Source organism: Cryptomeria japonica, chromosome 9 (genome assembly GCF_030272615.1).
Source record: "Cryptomeria japonica chromosome 9, Sugi_1.0, whole genome shotgun sequence".
Taxonomy (NCBI): domain Eukaryota; kingdom Viridiplantae; phylum Streptophyta; class Pinopsida; order Cupressales; family Cupressaceae; genus Cryptomeria; species Cryptomeria japonica.
Window position 1 is genome coordinate 467556468 of NC_081413.1, and position 18478 is coordinate 467574945.

General features: G+C 38.6%; 3 protein-coding genes across 6 annotated transcripts in view; 2 read left to right on the forward strand and 1 right to left on the reverse strand.

The window, feature by feature from the left end:
- The window catches only part of LOC131075925 (cleavage stimulating factor 64), a 52893-nt gene extending 34713 nt beyond the window's left edge, over nt 1-18180 (reverse strand). For 2 of the 4 annotated variants that reach the window (XM_058012886.2, XM_058012887.2), the window contains exons 1-2: nt 17909-18176; nt 17699-17786 (exon numbers count right to left, since the gene is read on the reverse strand). The gene's annotated coding sequence lies outside the window, so the exon portion shown is untranslated. Of the gene's footprint in view, nt 1-17698; nt 17787-17908 lie in introns of all 4 variants that reach the window. The other 2 variants (XM_058012885.2, XM_058012884.2) reach the window with 2 other exon arrangements.
- Nucleotides 193-1967, forward strand: LOC131858442 (uncharacterized). Its single transcript, XM_059211681.1, has 3 exons — nt 193-274; nt 489-1007; nt 1867-1967. The coding sequence occupies exons 2-3, from the start codon at nt 515-517 to the stop codon at nt 1965-1967; spliced, it is 594 nt and encodes a 197-aa protein (XP_059067664.1). The 5' UTR covers nt 193-274; nt 489-514.
- On the forward strand, nt 1961-3084 carry LOC131075926 (uncharacterized). Its single transcript, XM_058012888.2, has 2 exons — nt 1961-2511; nt 2627-3084. The coding sequence occupies exons 1-2, from the start codon at nt 2020-2022 to the stop codon at nt 3008-3010; spliced, it is 876 nt and encodes a 291-aa protein (XP_057868871.2). The 5' UTR covers nt 1961-2019; the 3' UTR covers nt 3011-3084.
- Nucleotides 18181-18478: the final 298 nt, after the last annotated feature.

Here is an 18478-nt window from a genome sequence, read left to right on the forward strand (position 1 = left end):
AAACGGGGCCCACGGGTTAGAAAGCAATTAAAAACAATAAAAAAACAATTTTTTTAATCTTATTTTTACATCTAAACCCTAATCCGCCCCTCTATGATGCATTTCATGCATCAAAACATGCATTCAACCTATTCTACTTGCATTTTTGAAGATTTTTCTCTACAATCAGGCTTCTTAGTTTTTGTATTTTTCTTCGAAGGTGACGACTACGAAGGTGTGAGACACGCATCAAAGGCATAGGAATCACTGGAGAAGAAAGATTTAGCCATTAAAGGTAAGTGAATCTGAATTTTTTTCAAGTTTTCAAGAATTTTTCCAAGTTTTTTTCAAATTTTTAAATTTTTTTTTCAAGTTTTTTAAAGTTTTTTAAATTTTTTTTAAAGAAGTCTTGTATATTTTTTTACACTTTGTATGCATAGTATGGGGTTATAATAGCGAAATTTTAATAATTTTTTTCAATAATGTTGTGCGTTCTCTTTTCATTTTAGGTGCACTATTCATATAATCATACATAATGGCTGGAACTGGAAGTGCAAGTGCAAGTGCAAGCTCTAGTTCAGTTGCAAATGTCCGAACTGAAAATGCCCCCTTTAAAATTGATCAAGATTCACCACTTTGGCATTATACAACAATGATCAAGCCAGTGTCTGGTGGTGGGGGTTTTGTTTGGCAATGCAACCATTGTGGCACTGAGTATACCAGCTCATACTTTCGAGTGAAAGGCCACCTTTGTTTCATCCCTGGGCGTGGAATAAAATTTTGTAAGGGATCAGATGGCAAGGGGCTGTCAAAAGCTCTAGTTTTGGGATATATTAAAGAACAAGAGGAAGCTGATAGGAGAAGTAGCAAAGCAAAGACTGATCATCCTCTTGTCCATCCAAGCTCAATGTCTAAGAGGCCTTCTAGTAGCATTGGCTCCACAAGACCAGCTGGTTCACATCCTTTCATGCAAAACCCACCAGTTGATGCAGTAGAGAATCAGAATGTTGTGGCTTCACGAAAAAGAGGCCCATTGGATTTTGCCTTCAAAAATGAACTGAGAGAGATTGCAGATTCCAAAATTGGACGTTGCCTTTATGGCAATGGGCTTCCTTTCAACCTTGTTAGATCACCTTACTTTCGGGACATGGTGCATACTCTTTGCAATACACCTTCTGATTATGTTTGTCCAGGGTATGAAAAGGTGAGAACCACCTTATTGGCAAAGGAGAAAGCATCCGTAGAGTCACAGTTGAAGGTCATCAAAGATACATGGCAGGAAACAGGTGTGACCATTGTTTCTGATGGATGGAAAGATATTAAAAATAGGCCATTGATCAATGTTATAGCAGTGTGTCCTAAAGGGGCAATGTTTTTGAAAGCAGTGGATTGTGAGGGGCAAGTGAAAGATGCAAGTTTCATTGCCAATATCTTGATAGAATGCATTGACATGGTGGGGCCTCAAAATGTTGTCCAAGTTGTAACTGACAATGCTAAAAATTGTAGGGCAGCAGGGACTATAGTGGAGGCTACATATGGTCACATCTTTTGGACACCATGCGCAGTACACTCACTCAATTTAATCATGCAAAAGCTTGGCACACAAATTGATTGGGTGAAAAAACTATATGTGGAGGGCGAGGAGATTCAAATGTTTGTGACTAATCATCATATGTCACAAGCCATTTTCAGGACCTTCTCCAAGTTGGAGTTGTTGAAGGTAATTTATAATTACTAATTTTAAATTTTATTTTTTAATTTTTTAGTTTTAAATTTGTATTTTTTATAGACTTGCATTTGATATATGTTGTGTATTTTGTTATGTCATGTTAGGTTGCTGAAACACGATTTGCATCTCACACGCTCGTCTTAAGACGACTTCTGAAGGTGCGAGACGCCTTGAGTTCTATGGTCATCAACAGCTTGTGGAGTGTATGGAAGCAGTCCCACACAAAAAGAGCTCTAAAAGTAAGAACATTGATCCTTAGTGAGAAATGGTGGGATGATGTGGAATATGTTTTGAATTTCACTGAGCCCATCATGAGCATGATCAGGTATGCTGATACTGATCGCCCATGTTTGGGCGAGATTTATGATGGCATGGATTGCATGGTGGAAAAAATAAAAGAAGTAATAAATAGAAAAGAAAATGACCCAACGGAAACATTTTTCAAAGTTGTGCAGAAAATTGTTGTTGACCGTTGGAACAAGATGACCACCCCCTTACATCTCTTAGCATTTGCTTTGACGCCAAAATTTTATAGTGTAGAGATGCTTGCAACACCAAGGAGGGTGCCACCATATAGAGATGCAGAGGTTGCTTCTGGCTATAGGGCTGCCTTTAAAAAGATATATCAAGATGAGGAGACAAGAAATATTGTCATGAGGGAGTTTGGCCAATTTGTATCTGCAAAAAATCATGATGTTGTAGCTCTTAATGCTAGATATGGGATGGATGCTGATGAGTGGTGGTATGTACATGGTCAAGGCTCCATTTACTTGCAGCCTCTTGCAATTAAACTTAACTCCCAAGTATGTATCTTTTTATTTTTTATTTTTATAGTTTTCCAATTCCATTTGATGCTATCATATTTTTATTTTATAATTTTAATTTATAAATTTCTAATTATGTTTTAACTTTTAACAGGTTGCAAGTTCTTCTTCAGCTGAGCGGAATTGGAGTACATACTCCTTCATCCACTCAGTCAAACGTAATCGTTTGGGTGCAAAGAAAGCTGAGGATTTGGTCTACGTACACTCCAACCTTCGTTTGTTGTCACATAAGGACCCTGGATATAGTGAGGGTGTAACAAGGAATTGGGATCTAGCCCCTGAGTGTGCTGATTTAGATGCTACAGTTGCACAACTTTGCCAAATCTCTATAGACGAGGCAGTTATGGAATTTGAGAGAGACATAGCTAGTGGGAGTGGCATTCCATTTGATATTGGTTCAACTGATGCTGAATTTGAACCACTTGATGACCGTGGGCTTGGGTTGGATGCTTCAGATGAAGATGAATATGGAATTTAAATCCCATAGATGGCTTGTAATTTGAATGTTTAACTTTATACTTTATTGTGTCATGACATTTTCACATTTTGAAACTTGAAACTTGAATATTATCTTTTTTGCAAATTATGAATATGATATTACATTTATGATTTATGATATATCAATATCAAAATATTTATTGGCATTGGCAATTATGGATTTATCATTTATGATTTATGATTTATCTATTATCATTTATGTATCATTGTATGGGAAAGTTACATTGTATGTTTCATATTTGTATGTTTGAACTGTGAACATATATAATTTTGATGTTTGAAGTTTGAACATATATATATATATTAAAAAAAATTAAAATATATATATATATGTAGGAACGAACCTGTACCCGTACCCAAAAAAAAATTTTTTTTGCCGAATCCGCGAATCCGAACCCGAATCCGAACCGAAACCGGTAACTTAGGTTTCAGACTATTAGCCATCAGCATTCCACATGAGGATGTCATTTTGTACCCAATTTGCATTTAAAATCAATCGGATATAACTAGATTTATCTTGTTTCTTTTGTGTACTCATTTATTAATCATTGGAGGCATCTCCTCACTGAATTTTGCAAAAAAAATGTGATTCTAATGAAATTTAAGCAATTTCTTAAGTTGTCGAGTTTTTACTGAGGCGCATTTTTGGGCCTTACCGAGGCCAAGTTTTTCAACTATGGTTTTAACCACTAACTTCCCACAAACCATGAACTATCTGAATTTGGCTAGTGCATGCATGATGGCCAACATCTCCTTGTCATAAATAGAGAAGTTCCTTTGGGTCTCCCTAAGCTTCCTACTCTCAAATACTATGAGGTGCTTATTCTACATCAAAACTGCTCCAATCCCCTCTCCTGAAGCATCACATTCTAAAACAAAAGGAAGTGAAAAATCAGGAACAGCCAAGACAAGACATGAACTCATTACCTCCTTAAGCTTGTCAAAAGCTCTTTGTGCTAAAGGACTCCAAGAGAAATCTCCTTTCTTTGTCAAATCTATCAATGGGGCTGCAAATTGTGAGAACCCCTTAACAAACCTCCTTTAGTAACTGCAAAGTCCCACACATCCTCTCAAGTATGTCAAATTCCTTGGTCTAGGCCAATCACCTATGGCCTTGATCTTTCCCTCATCCACGCTAACCCCTTGAGCACAAATCTTAAATCCTAAATATGATATTTCAGTCAAACCAAACTCACATTTGGATGCCTTGGCATAGAATGAATGCTGCTCAAGTATGCCAAGCACCTCATCTACGTGCCTCAAATGATCTTCCCAAGTTTTACTGAAAATCAAGATGTAATCGAAAAAAGACCAAAACAAATTTCCTCAATTGCCAGATAAATACTTGATTCATGCAAGACTAAATGGTGGTAGGTGCATTGGTCAATCCAAATGGCATGACCAAGAACTCATAATGCCTATAATGACACTTGAAGGCTGTTTTGTGCACATCCTCATCTCTAACCTGTATTTGATGATACCCTAATCGTAGGTCAATCTTGGAGAGGTACACCACACCATGAAGCTCATCAATCAACTTGTCAATCTTGGGTATGGGTAGCATTTTTTTATTGTCCTTTTGTTGAGGGCTTTGTAATCCATGCACATCCTCATAGTCCCATCTTTTTTCTTCACTAGGTCATATGTGCCCCATGTCCAATGTGATGTCCCCTCTAGTTGACATCTGTCAGCTAAGTAGATTAGCCTATCACTGACCCTCGTAGGCTAATGAGGTTGGTTAGAGGGTCTCTCGGAGATTGATTCTTCATCTTCAGAGTGAGCATTACAGGACTGGCTTTCATTTGAGGTCTCCAGGACTCCGTTTGAGACACTTTCTATTTTTAGCAGTCCTACTATTTTTAGCCAGTGGGTTGGGCAATGGCAAAGTATGGCTTGGCAGTCTCCAGTTCTGACGGTAGGCAATTCTGATGGATACTTAGAGAGATATTAATATTTAATTACTTTAATTAAATATTAAATGGCGAACTTTAATGTTTTAATATTTTTAAGTCACTTTAAGTTATAACTTAAGTGAGGGTCTATTTCTCATCGGATGGGGTCACTTTTATATTAAACTGAAAAGAGATTTATTTTCGAAGCTTCAATAGTCAAAAATAAATATTAAAAGTTAAAACATCATTTAATGCCAAATCGTACTTTTCTTGGAAATTGCGCCAAACCCTAAAAGGAAGAGATAAAAGAAGTTTTTAGGTCTTCTTTTCATTATGTGAAGATTTGATATTGAATTTGCTCTGAGGAGACTTTGGCTTGAGGGTTTCAGCAGGGGTTTCTTCCTGCAGATAATCTAAAAGTATCGATACAAGAAAACGGTGGATTTCTGTGCATCAGCATTAGAGGCTGTGAAATATCAGTTGATTTTGCTTTCAGTTGGTTTTATCCAGGAACCAAGATTGGGCAGATTAGAAAGGGTTTTATTCATTTTATGCAAAGGATTGATTGCAGCCACAGAGTCGAAACAGAGGCAGAAATAAGTGTGTTTTACAGCTGGGGTTTTTGTGCATGTACAGCCTGCAGATCTGCCGTACCTTTCTTCCATGAAAGGGTACGATTTTGTTGGAGGAGTCGTTTGAAAATTCTGGAATAAATCCTAAAGGAGACGCCTAGCTGGTAGCTTCAGTTTGAGCTGCTAAACTCACCATTCTGGGTAGTTTGGACTGAAAAATAATTTTGCTGTCATTATTTGCTGTTGTACGGCAGCAAGGATAAATAAGGGGTTTTTTCATGAATTTGAGGTATTTGACAATAAATCTTCCTGGTCTTGTCTGATTTCTTTATTGAAGGTGTTTATGCAAATTGGATGTGCTAAGGGTTTGATAATCCTAATTTTAAGAAGTTCAATTAATTTCCAGCTCTTTCCAATGTTGCTTTTTTGTTCAAAACTAGCCTTCTTGTTAGAAATTGTAAAACACGAAACATAAAACACAACAGGTTCAACTAAACCTCCGTTGTCTGAGTTGAGAACCCTTGGTAGGTTCTTACAGTGGTATCAGAGCTAAATCCTGCCATCCTAAGGGTTTAGAAGTTACATGCAGTCATAGGAAGCGGGTTCACATAGGTATTACACATGCAGAAGAGCCCTCCTTGAAGGAGAACAAAATCTTAACAGGAAGTTAGAAACCGTGGATTTATGTGCATCATCATTAGAGGCTGTGAAATATCAGTTGATTTTGCTTTCAATTGGTTTTATCCAGGAACCAAGATTGGGCAGATTAGAAAGGGTTTTATTCATTTTATGCAAAGGATTGATTGCAGCCACAGAGTCGAAACAGAGGCAGAAATAAGTGTGTTTTACAGCTGGGGTTTTTGTGCATGTACAGCCTGCAGATCTGCCATACCTTTCTTCCATGAAAGGGTACGATTTTGTTGGAGGAGTCGTCCGAAAATTCTGGAATAAATCCTAAAGGAGACGCCTAGCTGGTAGCTTCAATTTGAGCTGCTAAACTCACCATTCTGGGTAGTTTGGACTGAAAAATAATTTTGCTGTCATTATTTGCTGTTGTACGGCAGCAAGGATAAATAAGGGGTTTTTTCATGAATTTGAGGTATTTGACAATAAATCTTCCTGGTCTTGTCTGATTTCTTTATTGAAGGTGTTTATGCAAATTGGATGTGCTAAGGGTTTGATAATCCTAATTTTAAGAAGTTCAATTAATTTCCAGCTCTTTCCAATGTTGCTTTTTTGTTCAAAACTAGCCTTCTTGTTAGAAATTGCAAAACACGAAACATAAAACGCAACAGGTTCAACTAAACCTCCGTTGTCTGAGTTGAGAACCCTTGGTAGGTTCTTACAGTGGTATCAGAGCTAAATCTTGCCATCCTAAGGGTTTAGAAGTTACATGCAATCACAGGAAGCGGGTTCACACAAGTATTACACACGCAGAAGAGCGCTCCTTGAAGGAGAACAGAATCTTAACAGGAAGTTAGACACTATGGGTGATAGGCATACTGGCAGCCCACCCAGAGGCCACGGAGCTAAGGATGAGGAGACGAGAATTTTTTAGGACTATGGCTACGGGGCAGCAGCAAGTTGTTCAGGCTTTACAGGCACTCACCACCATGATGGAGCGTATGAATCCTCCAAACCGACACAATCAAGAACCGAAGGATAATAGGACTATAGCCAATATTCCTAGACCTCACAGGGCAGCTACACGCACAGTTGACAAGCCTTCAAGGCCTAATTTCTTGGTAGAGGAACCTGAGGATGTTGCTAGAGCTGAGGCAGAGCATGTCTTTGTTTATAATGTCATGACGGTACATGATGAGTGGAGTCTTCTTCCACCTGATGTTAGGCAGAATCTGAATTTTGATCAGTTCACGAGGCAAAAACGGGAGGGAGAGAAACAGGCAAGAGAGGAGGCCTCGTTTCCAACATAGAGATCTTGAGTTTGCCACAAGCAAGCTCACTCTACCTTATTATGATGGCAGCGGTGTAGTTACAGCTAGGTCCTAGATCCATAAACCGGATACATACTTCACACTAAGACCCATTATTGAAAGGGATGCAATTAAGTTTGCAACCTTACATTTGGACAGTATTGCACATGAGTGGTGGCATAACAGACTCATCACTCTCCAACATGATGAGATTACCACCTATCAGGAGTTTGCTGATTTGTTAGTGGAGAGGTTTGATAAGAAAGACTCAGAGTCTTACTTCCGTGAGTTAGCACAGCTAAAACAAACAAAGAACTTGAAGGTCTATGTTTCAGAGTTTTTGAAATTGTCATGCATGGTAAATAACATGTCAAATCAGCGGTTAGTAGTCTTGTTTATAGAGGGACTCATGGAGCCTTTGAGAGGTTGGGTCAAAGCATTTGATCCCCCAACACTTCTACTTGCCATTAAAAAGGCACGAAGTATGGATGTGACAGCCACACAGAATAAATTTGGGTCAAAAGGATCAAAGTCTTTCAAAGATAATAAGAATTACAGCAAAGGAAAGGGAAAATCAGACTTTAGAAATGATTACAAAGGGAAGACGGCAGCTCCCCCCTTAGATCGTGAGACACTTAACGATTTGAGGCAGAAAAAACTATGTTTTTATTGCAAAGGTCCATATGATGCCAACCATGACTGTCCTTTGAGGCCTAAGAGCAAGGCAAACAGAGTAATGTGGGCATATTATGAAGATTTAGAATCTGATCAAGAAGGTCAGCCTGCTGGTTATGATGATTTAGAGGCTGAAAATGACACACAGGGTCCTCCGAGACTTGACAAGATGGATGCAGAAGATGATGAACACCTTAAGGAGGCACTTCTCACTAGTATTCAGCAGGAAGGGTCATTCAGAATGAGAGGAGTACTTGCTGGTCAAAAAGTTATTACCCTACTAGATACCGGAGCCACACATAACTTTATTGATGCCAGGTTAGTGGAGAAGAGAGGAATCCAAACAGAGGAGTTTGAGGGCATCCGTGTGAGGGTGGCAGATGGTTACACTTTAAAGTGTAACAGGATGATTACACAACTCCCATTGCGTGTAAACAATTATGAGTTCAAAACTGATTTCTATGTGGTTCAGATGGGTGATACAGATTTGGTCCTTGGTATGAGGTGGTTGCATGAGCTAGGCAAGTTTACACTTGACTTGCAGGAGATGGAGATGTCTTTCACTATTGATGGAAAGACACATGTGCTGAAAGCTATTAAGAACAACAACTTTTGGATGATTACACTCAGGTAGATGGAGAGGCTTGTACGCCACGATCAGACTGAGTGGGCAGCAGAGTGTATGATTATGCCTATACAACAGGATGCTCAGAAAGTTGAATATCATCTTGACATCCAGATACTGAGAACCAAACATAACAAGGTTTTTAGTGACATACCATCAGGGAGGCCACCAGATGGGGGTTTTGAGCACATCATTGAGCTAGAGGAGGGTGCGAAGCTAGTGATGATTACTCCATACAGACATCTGAAGCGCCTAAAAGATGAAATAGAGAAAACCATACATGAGCTTCTAGCTATGGGACATATTCGGCCTAGTAAGTCCCCCTTTGCTTCTTCAATTGTTTTGGTGAAGAAGAAGGATGGCACATCGCGGATGTGTATTGATTACATGGTCCTTAATAAGCGGACGATCAAAAATAGATATCCCATTCCGCGTATTGATGAGCTCATAGATAAGTTACATGGTGCCTGTTATTTTTCAAAAATTGATTTGAGATCAGGCTATCACCAGATTAGTGTCCGTGAGCAAGATATTGAAAAGATTGCTTTTTGTTGTCATTATGGACATTTTGAGTTTGTGGTTATGCCATTTGGGCTAACCAATGCACCTGCTACTTTCCAGTCCACAATGAACAAAGTCTTCAGACATCAATTGAGGAAATCAATATTGGTGTTCTTTGATGATATACTGGTTTACAGTCATACTTGGGAGACGCACCTCAGTCACTTAGATACAGTTTTGAACATTCTGGGTAGGGAGTCCTTGTATGCCAAGGAATCCAAATGTGACCTTGGAATGACTGAGTTATTGTACTTGGACCATATTATCAGTGCAAAGGCAATGCGGATGGATCCAGAGAAGATCTGTGCTATTGTAGATTGGCCTACTCCAGTGAACCTTACTCAGTTGCATGGGTTCTTGGGCCTATGTGGTTTCTATCGTTGTTTTGTTAACGGTTATTCACGCCATGCAGCACCTTTGACAGACTTGATGAAGAAGGGTGCCTTCTTATGGACGCTTGAGGCCCAAGAGTGTTTTGATAGGTTCAAGGAGCTCATGACTTCATCTCTAGTACTTGCTACACCTGACTTCTCGAAATCATTTGAGTTACAATGTGATGCCTCTAGTGAGGGCATTGAGGTGGTGCTTATGCAGGACAAGCACCCTATTGCATATGAGAGTAGGAAACTTCGTGGACCTGAGAGGATTTCCAACATTTATGATAAGGAAATGTTGGCCATAATGCATGCACTGGCCAAGTTTAGACAGTACTTAGTGGACAGCAAGTTCTGCATTAGGACTGACCACAGTAGTTTGAGACATTTCCTTGGGTAGCGTGACTTAAATGACAGGCAACAAAAGTGGGTCAGCAAACTTCAGGCTTATAACTTTGATATTTCCTATATCAAAGGCACACAGAATGTAGTTGCAGATGCCTTGTCATGTCATCCCCACCTGAATTCTCTGGTCCAAATAGCAGAGGATTGGCAGCATATTATATTGGCAGAGTATGCCAAAGATAGCTGGGTTGCAGGTGTGATAGAGGGATCAGTAGTGGACAGCAGGTATACAGTTGTAAATGACTTGATCATTTACAAGGGGAGAGTGTACTTGATCCCAGGATCAGAGTTGAGGAGTAGGGTACCGCGGTTCTTTCATGATGAACCGATGGGAGGACATCCCGGGTTTTTCAAAACCTACAGACAGGTTCGTGAGCGCTTCACTTGGAAAGGGCTCAAGGCGAATGTTCTACAATATGTTAAAGAGTGCCCTGTTTGTTAGCAGAATAAACAGGAGCATACATACCCTGTTGGTTTACTTCAGCCACTTCCAATTCCTGACAGGAAGTGGGAATGTCTATCTATGGATTTCATCACAGGGTTGCCGAGAGAACAAGGACGTGATTGCATATTTGTGGTTGTGGATCATTTGACGAAGTATGCCCACTTCTATCTGATTACCACCACTTATTCAGCTATTCAGGTAGCAGAGTTGTTCTTCAGAGAGGTATTCAGACTACATGGCTTGCCTCAGACTATTGTCAGTGATAGGGATACTCGGTTTTTGAGCCACTTTTGGCAAGAGCTTTTCAGACTCTATGGGACCGAGCTTACACCGAGCACCAGTTACCACCCTCAGACTGATGGTCAGACTGAGATAGTTAATAAAAGGGTGGAGGGATACCTCAGGAACTATATTTCAGGGCAGCAAAAGGCGTGGGTGAAGTGGATTTACCTCTGTGAGTATTGTTACAATACCACTCACCACATGTCCATTCAGATGACACCATTTACAGCACTGTACGGGTATGAGCCTCCTAGTTTCATTGACTTATTGCTAAGTGACAGTAGGGTGCCTAGTGCGAGAGATGTGCTACAGGGGAGCCAGGACATTGTGAAGACTCTTAAGGAGAATATAGCCAAGGCACAAAATCAGCAAAAGCAATATGCTGATCAGAAGAGGACAGAGAGGTCATTTGAGGTAGGAGACATGGTGTATTTGATGTTGCAGCCATATCGGAAGTCTACTCTCAGGAGGAGTGGAGCAGAGAAGCTCAAGCCACGATATTATGGCCCTTTCAGAGTGACCAGGCCTATAGGTGAAGTGGCTTATGAGTTGGATTTACCGACAGATAGCAAAGTACACAATGTGTTTCACATGTCACGTCTCAAAAAGGCGTTGGGACACCGTATTGTTCCTTCTACAGTTTTACCACCCCTGGATGACGAGGGGAAGTCAATACTTGTACCTGAGGCTATCATTGAGTTTAGGGAGAGGAATTTCAGAAGACGTACTATCACAGAGTACTTGGTGAAATGGAAGGATTTGCCGGTAGAGGATGCTACTTGGGAGAGCGAGGAGATTTTACAGCATCCGGAGTTGAGATTGCTTGAGGACAAGCAATTTCAGGAGGGGCGGACTGTGATGTCCCCTTCTAGTTGACATCTATCAACTGAGTAGATTAGCCTATCACTGACCCTCGTAGGCTGATGAGGTTGATTAGAGGATCTCCCGAAGATTGATTCTTCATCTTCAGAGTGAGCATTACAGGACTGGCTTTCATTTGAGGTCTCCAGGACTCCGTTTGGGACACTTTCTATTTTTAGCAATCTTGCTATTTTTAGCCAATGGGTTGGGCAGTGGCAGAGTATGGCTTGGCAATCTCCAGTTCTGACGGCAGGCAATTCTAAAGGATACTTAGAGAGATATTAATATTAATTACTTTAATTAAATATTAAATGGCAAACTTTAATGTTTTAATATTTTTAAGTCACTTTAAGTTATAACTTAAGTGTGGGTCTATTTCTCATCGGATGGGGCCACTTTTATATTAAACTAAAAAGAGATTTATTTTTGAAGCTTCAATAGTCAAAAATAAATATTAAAAGTTAAAACATCATTTAATGCCAAATCATACTTTTTTCTTGGGAATCGCGCCAAACCTTAAAGGGAAGAGATAAAAGAAGTTTTTAGGTCTTCTTTTCATTATGTGAAGATTTGATATTGAGTTTGCTCTGAGGAGACTTTGGCTTGAGGGTTTCAGCAGGGGTTTCTTCCTGCAGATGATCTGAAAGTATCAGTACAGGAAAACGGTGGATTTTTGTGCATCAGCATTAGAGACTGTGAAATATCAATTGATTTTGCTTTCAGTTGGTTTTATCTAGGAACCAAGATTGGGCAGATTAGAAAGGGTTTTATTCATTTTATGCAAAGGATTGATTGCAGCCATAGAGTCAGAACAGAGGCAGAAATAAGTGTGTTTACAGCTGGGGTTTTTGTGCATGTACAGCCTGCAGATCTGTCGTACCTTTCTTCCTTGAAAGGGTACGATTTTGTTGAAAGAGGAGTCCAAAAATTCTGGAATAAATCCTAAAGGAGACGCCTAGCTGGTAGCTTCAGTTTGAGCTGCTAAACTCACCATTCCGGGTAGTTTGGACTGATAAATAACTTTGTTGTCATTATTTGCTGTTGTACGGCAGCAAGGATAAATAAGGGGTTTTTTCATGAATTTGAGGTATTTGACAATAAATCTTCCTGGTCTTATCTGATTTCTTTATTGAAGGTGTTTATGCAAGTTGGATGTGCTAAGGGTTGGATAATCTTGATTTTATGAAGTTCAATTAATTTCCAGCTCTTTCCAATGTTGCTTTTTGCATACTATTTGTTCAAAACTAGCCTTGTTGTTAGAAATTGCAAAATACAAAACATAAAACGCAACAGGTTCAACTAAACCTCTGTTGTCTGAGTTGAGAACCCTTGGTAGGTTCTTACATCCAATAACTCTTTAATTGCCTTCTCAATCTCTTCCTTGTACCTCCTAGGACGTCGATAAGGAGTAGCGATGATAGGTTTTGCTCCTTCCTCTAGCTCAATCACATTTTGAAAGCCCCTATCTGATGATAAACCAAGAAGATTGACATTGAATATCTTGTTATGTTTATCCAAGATGGACTGAATATCAACATGGTAGGTTTGCCCATCCTTGGATGGACCTAAATCTGTACTCGAGCACTTAGCTACCCACACCACTTGATCTCTATGGAAAGCTCTCTCCATCCTCTTGGCTAAAACCATCATAGGGCCCCCATTGGAAAGGCCATGAAAAACTACCTCCTTTCCATTAGATTTGAACTTCAATTCCATGGTTTGGTAGTTCTATGTGTATTCTCCAAGCAAGTGCAACCATTTTACTCCCAACACCAACTTTGTGTCCCTAATGCCAATCACATAGAAGTCATCCTGCATCTTATGCCCACCTTAGAGGCAAATCCATCTAATAAATCTTTTGGTTGCATGAAAGAGTACACCCATCAGCCATTATGACATTAAATCCTTCGAAATCTTCATTCCTCAAACCTATCTTGGCCACCAACCCTTCATCAATGAAACTGTGGGTTGCTCCACTATCGATCAAGGCTATCACTCTTTGTCCTTACAATACTCCTCTAATATGGAAAGAATGAGCTCTCCCCCTTGGTCCTCATGCTCAATCTCATCCACAACAATCTTTGGTTCATCCTCTTCTACCTTAGAATCCTCGTCAGAAACCACCTCTATATAGTTGATTTGCCCCTTCCCCAAGCACCTATGGTGTAGCTGCCATGATTATCTACATGTGAAACATAGTTTTTTCCTTCAGAGTTCATTCCTAGATACCTCAATTTGGTTTGGCTTGAGGGGTAAGGCCTTGGATGGAGGCATGCTCTTCTAAAGAGACCTCTTTGTAGAATCGAAGGTGCATTCTTGGAATAAAATCTATCCTTAGCCACTGAATCCTCCAAATTTAGAGCTCTCCTAATAGCTTCTTGCAAAGAACTTGGATCAAATGCCCTTACCAACCCTTTGAGGGGTTCAATAGGCCCTCTACAAAAAGGACTATGAGTCTCCTCTTGGTTACATCTGACACCAACACTAAAAGCCTTTGAAATTATGCTATGTAATGCTCCATTGTGCCTTCTTGCTTCAATTGTGCTAGCTCCCTAAAGTGAATCTTCGGATCCTACCTGTCAAACCTATCCACCAACCTTTGGCTAAACTCTTTTAAGGTAGTCATTGCATCATGCCCTTGGGTTACCATGTGATGATACCAACATTCATGGGCCACTCCCTCTAGATGCAAGGTGGCAAACTTGATGGCCTCTTCTTCAAACAATGGATTCAAAGAGAAGTATGTATCCAATTTTTGCAACCAAGCTCTTTCTGAACAGCTTTCTAACCCATCAAAAGTAGGGATTGTAAATTTATCCAAACGGAGTTGTATATCCTTTTGGGGTTCTTCCTCATACCTTCTCATATGCCCACTCCTTGTCTTCATCTCATAGAACTCCACAAAAGACATGACACAATGAATGGCATCACTTAGGGCATTATAGTCATCATGATATCTTGTCATTTCATCTCATTGAGTAGGTTGCTCTTCCACCACCGGTGTTGTCTCTTCCCTTTCCAGAAATTTAGCTCTAAATTTATTTAGGTTCGGGTTAACTGAAACCCTGTCACTGTCAAAGTTACTACCCTCAATTCCATTCTGAATAGGCCTACTAGCACTCAGATGTTGATTCAGGCTCTTAGCAGTTGGACCATCTCAGCCATAGTGTCCCTCATGTTAATCTAAAATTCTTTGGTTTCCCTAAGGAATCCTTGAAAATTATCCTCATCTCTGTCACCCATGGCTGCCCCTTTCTTCTTCTCCCTTTGCTGATACCTTATTTCTCTGTCACTCAAGCTCGTGAATCTGCATTACAAACACAGGCTAGCAGGAACAATAGCTTTGATACCAATGTAATAGCCTAGGGTTTTACATTCAGTTTGAATTCCATATCAACCATCAATTGATTCAACAGTAATATGTTCAAACATTTTATAAATGATTCAGTCTAAGAATTGCCCAACACAACAAACAAAAGAATTGATTTTATTTCTGATCAACACAGTTACAGAGTATTGAAACAATCTTACTAGTTTGTTGTCACGGGTGGACTATTTACATGGAAAATTAATTTCCTTGCAAACCCAATTCTTTTTCACACAATATAGTCTTGTGACCAAAAACCACCTTTCAGCGATATTGGTTTATCCTATGTGGATGCTTGGATCCATAGTTTGCAAACTCAGACTCGGATAGTACTTGGCAAGCCCAAAATTTTCAGCTCAGCAAAAACTTGGCAACTTAGAAAGTACTAACAATTAAATTTCTTAAAAAAACATTTTTTTTGCAAAATTCAATTACAATATATATTAAATTAAAGATTGACATCTCAAAAAAGAAAATGCATTGTTTTATAGCAAAAAAAAAGTGCAAAAAAATGCGTTTTAACCAGCATTTTACTTGTGTAGGCATTTTTACCCACATTTTTCTTGTGTCTTAAGAAAATTGCAGGTTAAAATTGTAAAAACTCGCAGAGCAAAAAAGATAGAGAGTACTCGGCAACTTAGAGAGTACTCGCAGAGTTTGCAAACTATGCTCAGATCTGTCTTCAAACTGATTTGACGCTCCCTCCCACCAGTGTAAGTATTTTCAGCAGTGATGACCTGACTATGTAGATGCAAGATGTGGCGGTGATCTACAAAGTCCTCTGTGGGTTGCAAAAAGCATTTGATTTAGTCTGTCCCCCAAATTCGTTACCTAGGGTTTGAGGCATGGAACCCTAAAACACGAGCCTCCAAAAAACCTCTAGATTGGATCTCCACCTAGTGTAGGATCTAGTTTGTGGAAACCAAACAGAGATCTGAGCTTATATCCCTCAATGACCACAACAGAGGCTCAGACCTTGACGAATATCACTAAACAATCCACATAGGGCCCGGTATTGATCTAATGAAGAGTGTTATCTAGTTGTTGGTGATGCTCTTTGATCTGACCTCAAGCTTAAACCGCTAATGAAATGTCCTGCCAATAGAATCGGCCATGTGATGAGCAGAAAATTGAAAGTTAAGCGATATTCAAGCTCCCATGTCAAGTGATTAAAAGTAATAGCGAGTAGAGGGTTGTCGTCCTCACCTCATAGCACTCAGCCACAGAGGTTTTCATCCCTGTGAAAAGAATAGTTGCAAAAGCAAAATTATCCTTTTTGTTTTTCCTATATCCTAAAATATGCAAATACACTTCTCTTTATGCCAAGCCGATGGCGCCAGAAATTAGTTGTCCTTACAAACAGGTTGGCCCATAATAGATATAAATAAATTTTACAATCCTCTTGGACAGGTCCACCACCAACAGCAAATTAATTTATTATTATTTATTAAATAATTAATATTATCATTATTATTAATATATTACTGTTGAAAAACACTTTTATTATTTAATTTATGCTTTCAAAGAGCTGGTCCGATGGGGAGATGACAGGAAACTCTGTGCAACTATGGATTACTCTTCCAAAGCAATCACTACACAATTTTTTTATTATTTCTATTATTTGCAGTTTTGAAATGCAACACTAGTAAGGAGAAAAGCAATGAGCTCAAATACCAAGGATCAAAATTTGGCCAAAATACTGATCCAACATAACCCTTCCGAGGAAAATTTACCAGCCAAAAGCAAAAGCTAGCCTTTGTAGCTTAAAAAGCAATGAAGAATTGGATCCTAAATAAGACTATAATAGGGGAAGACCCGAAAAATGTGTTACACAACAAATCAAAAAATCAAAAAGCAGTTCCCTACATTCTGACATAAAAAGGGCAAAACAAACTAGTATGCATAAGCCCCACTTTCAAGAAAAATTAGAAAAGATCGATTAAAAATGCCACATTAATTCCCACCTAAACCCAATCTGCAAGCTACTCACAGATACATACTCGTAACTGCAAATAATCCAAATAAATTTGTCTATACCTATAAAATATGGGTCAAATAAAAACTCCATATTTCAATCCACTTAGATTAAGATTAACTGTCCCAACTGCAGAAAATTTCAAACACAATTAATCCAAAGCAAAAAAATATATATATCTATCAATAAGCAATCTTGAGAATTTTTGTTCGAATAGAAACTTCAATAGTATTAAAGCAGAAGGAAAAACTGCCACATGACTGTGAAATATCTTTGTAAATTCGGCTGGTATAATTTTATAAACAAGAGTTGTGGAAATCAAACAAGAGTTGTGAAAATTTTATAAATCAAGACAAAAAAAACCCAAACCCAAAATCAAACAAGAGTTGTGAAAATTTTATAAAAATAACCTCAAGGACAAAGAAAAAAAAATAAACAAGAACTTAAACCACCAAATAAACATCAAATTCATTTCACGTTTCAAAATATCTCTACGTGAAGAAGCAAAAAAGAAATCTAATAATAGGCAGTACAATATTATCATATATGAAAACAACCATAAATAAAACCACTGAATTAATGCCTTCATTTAACAAATAACAACAGAATTGTCTTAGAATGGCATTAAAAAAAAAAAAAAATGATCCGGCAGAGTACAGATTCCAAACAAAACTCACTGAAACGATGGTAAGAAACGTACCTTAAAATTCTACACAAATCGTGTCGTGCTGTCAACGATGACGAGAAAAAATAAAGCCCAAAGTTTGCAGGAAAAATGTTACGAAACCCTACAAAAGCAGATTTTTTCAAAATTTACGACAAACCAAAACAAATCTCCCTACAGTCGCTGCTTCAATCCATTCACTATAAACCAAAAGTAGATTTAAAAAATCGGCATTTTTAGAGCTACCAGATTCTTGAGCTCGAAACAAGATTTTTGCAGCCTTTAAACGAAATATTAGTTGCGAGTTAAAATTTGTTTTCAGGTCCGTGAAAGCTGTTTTCCCGTGTGTGACGAAACCTACTGCATGTCAATAGCTGTTTGCTGTTTGTGTGAGGGAAAAACATTAGTAAGGGAAAGAATTTCCTGAAATTAAAATAACTGTTTCCAGGTTTTCGTATTAAATGCTTGAATGTTTACTCTTCGCATTTAGCTAGGGGCATTCTCTCGGCCCATTCTCTCCTATAGGTACTAAAAACTAGGTGAGAATGCATAAATCAAAGTTGTTTTTTTTTTTTTTTTTTGAATATGAGAATCTGTTTGTATGGCAAATAGCCAGGTAGTTATATATACATTTTAGGAAATAAAATCATTTATTTTGAATTATATTTTTAATCATATAGCAAATACTCTTGTAATTAAAAAAATTATTTTGACCAATCATAAACAAATATTTTTCTGGCTAATATTTTTTTCCCTACAATACACGGGTTTCTCGGATGCCCGACACTATTTTATTTGCTTTGAGTAATTAAATTA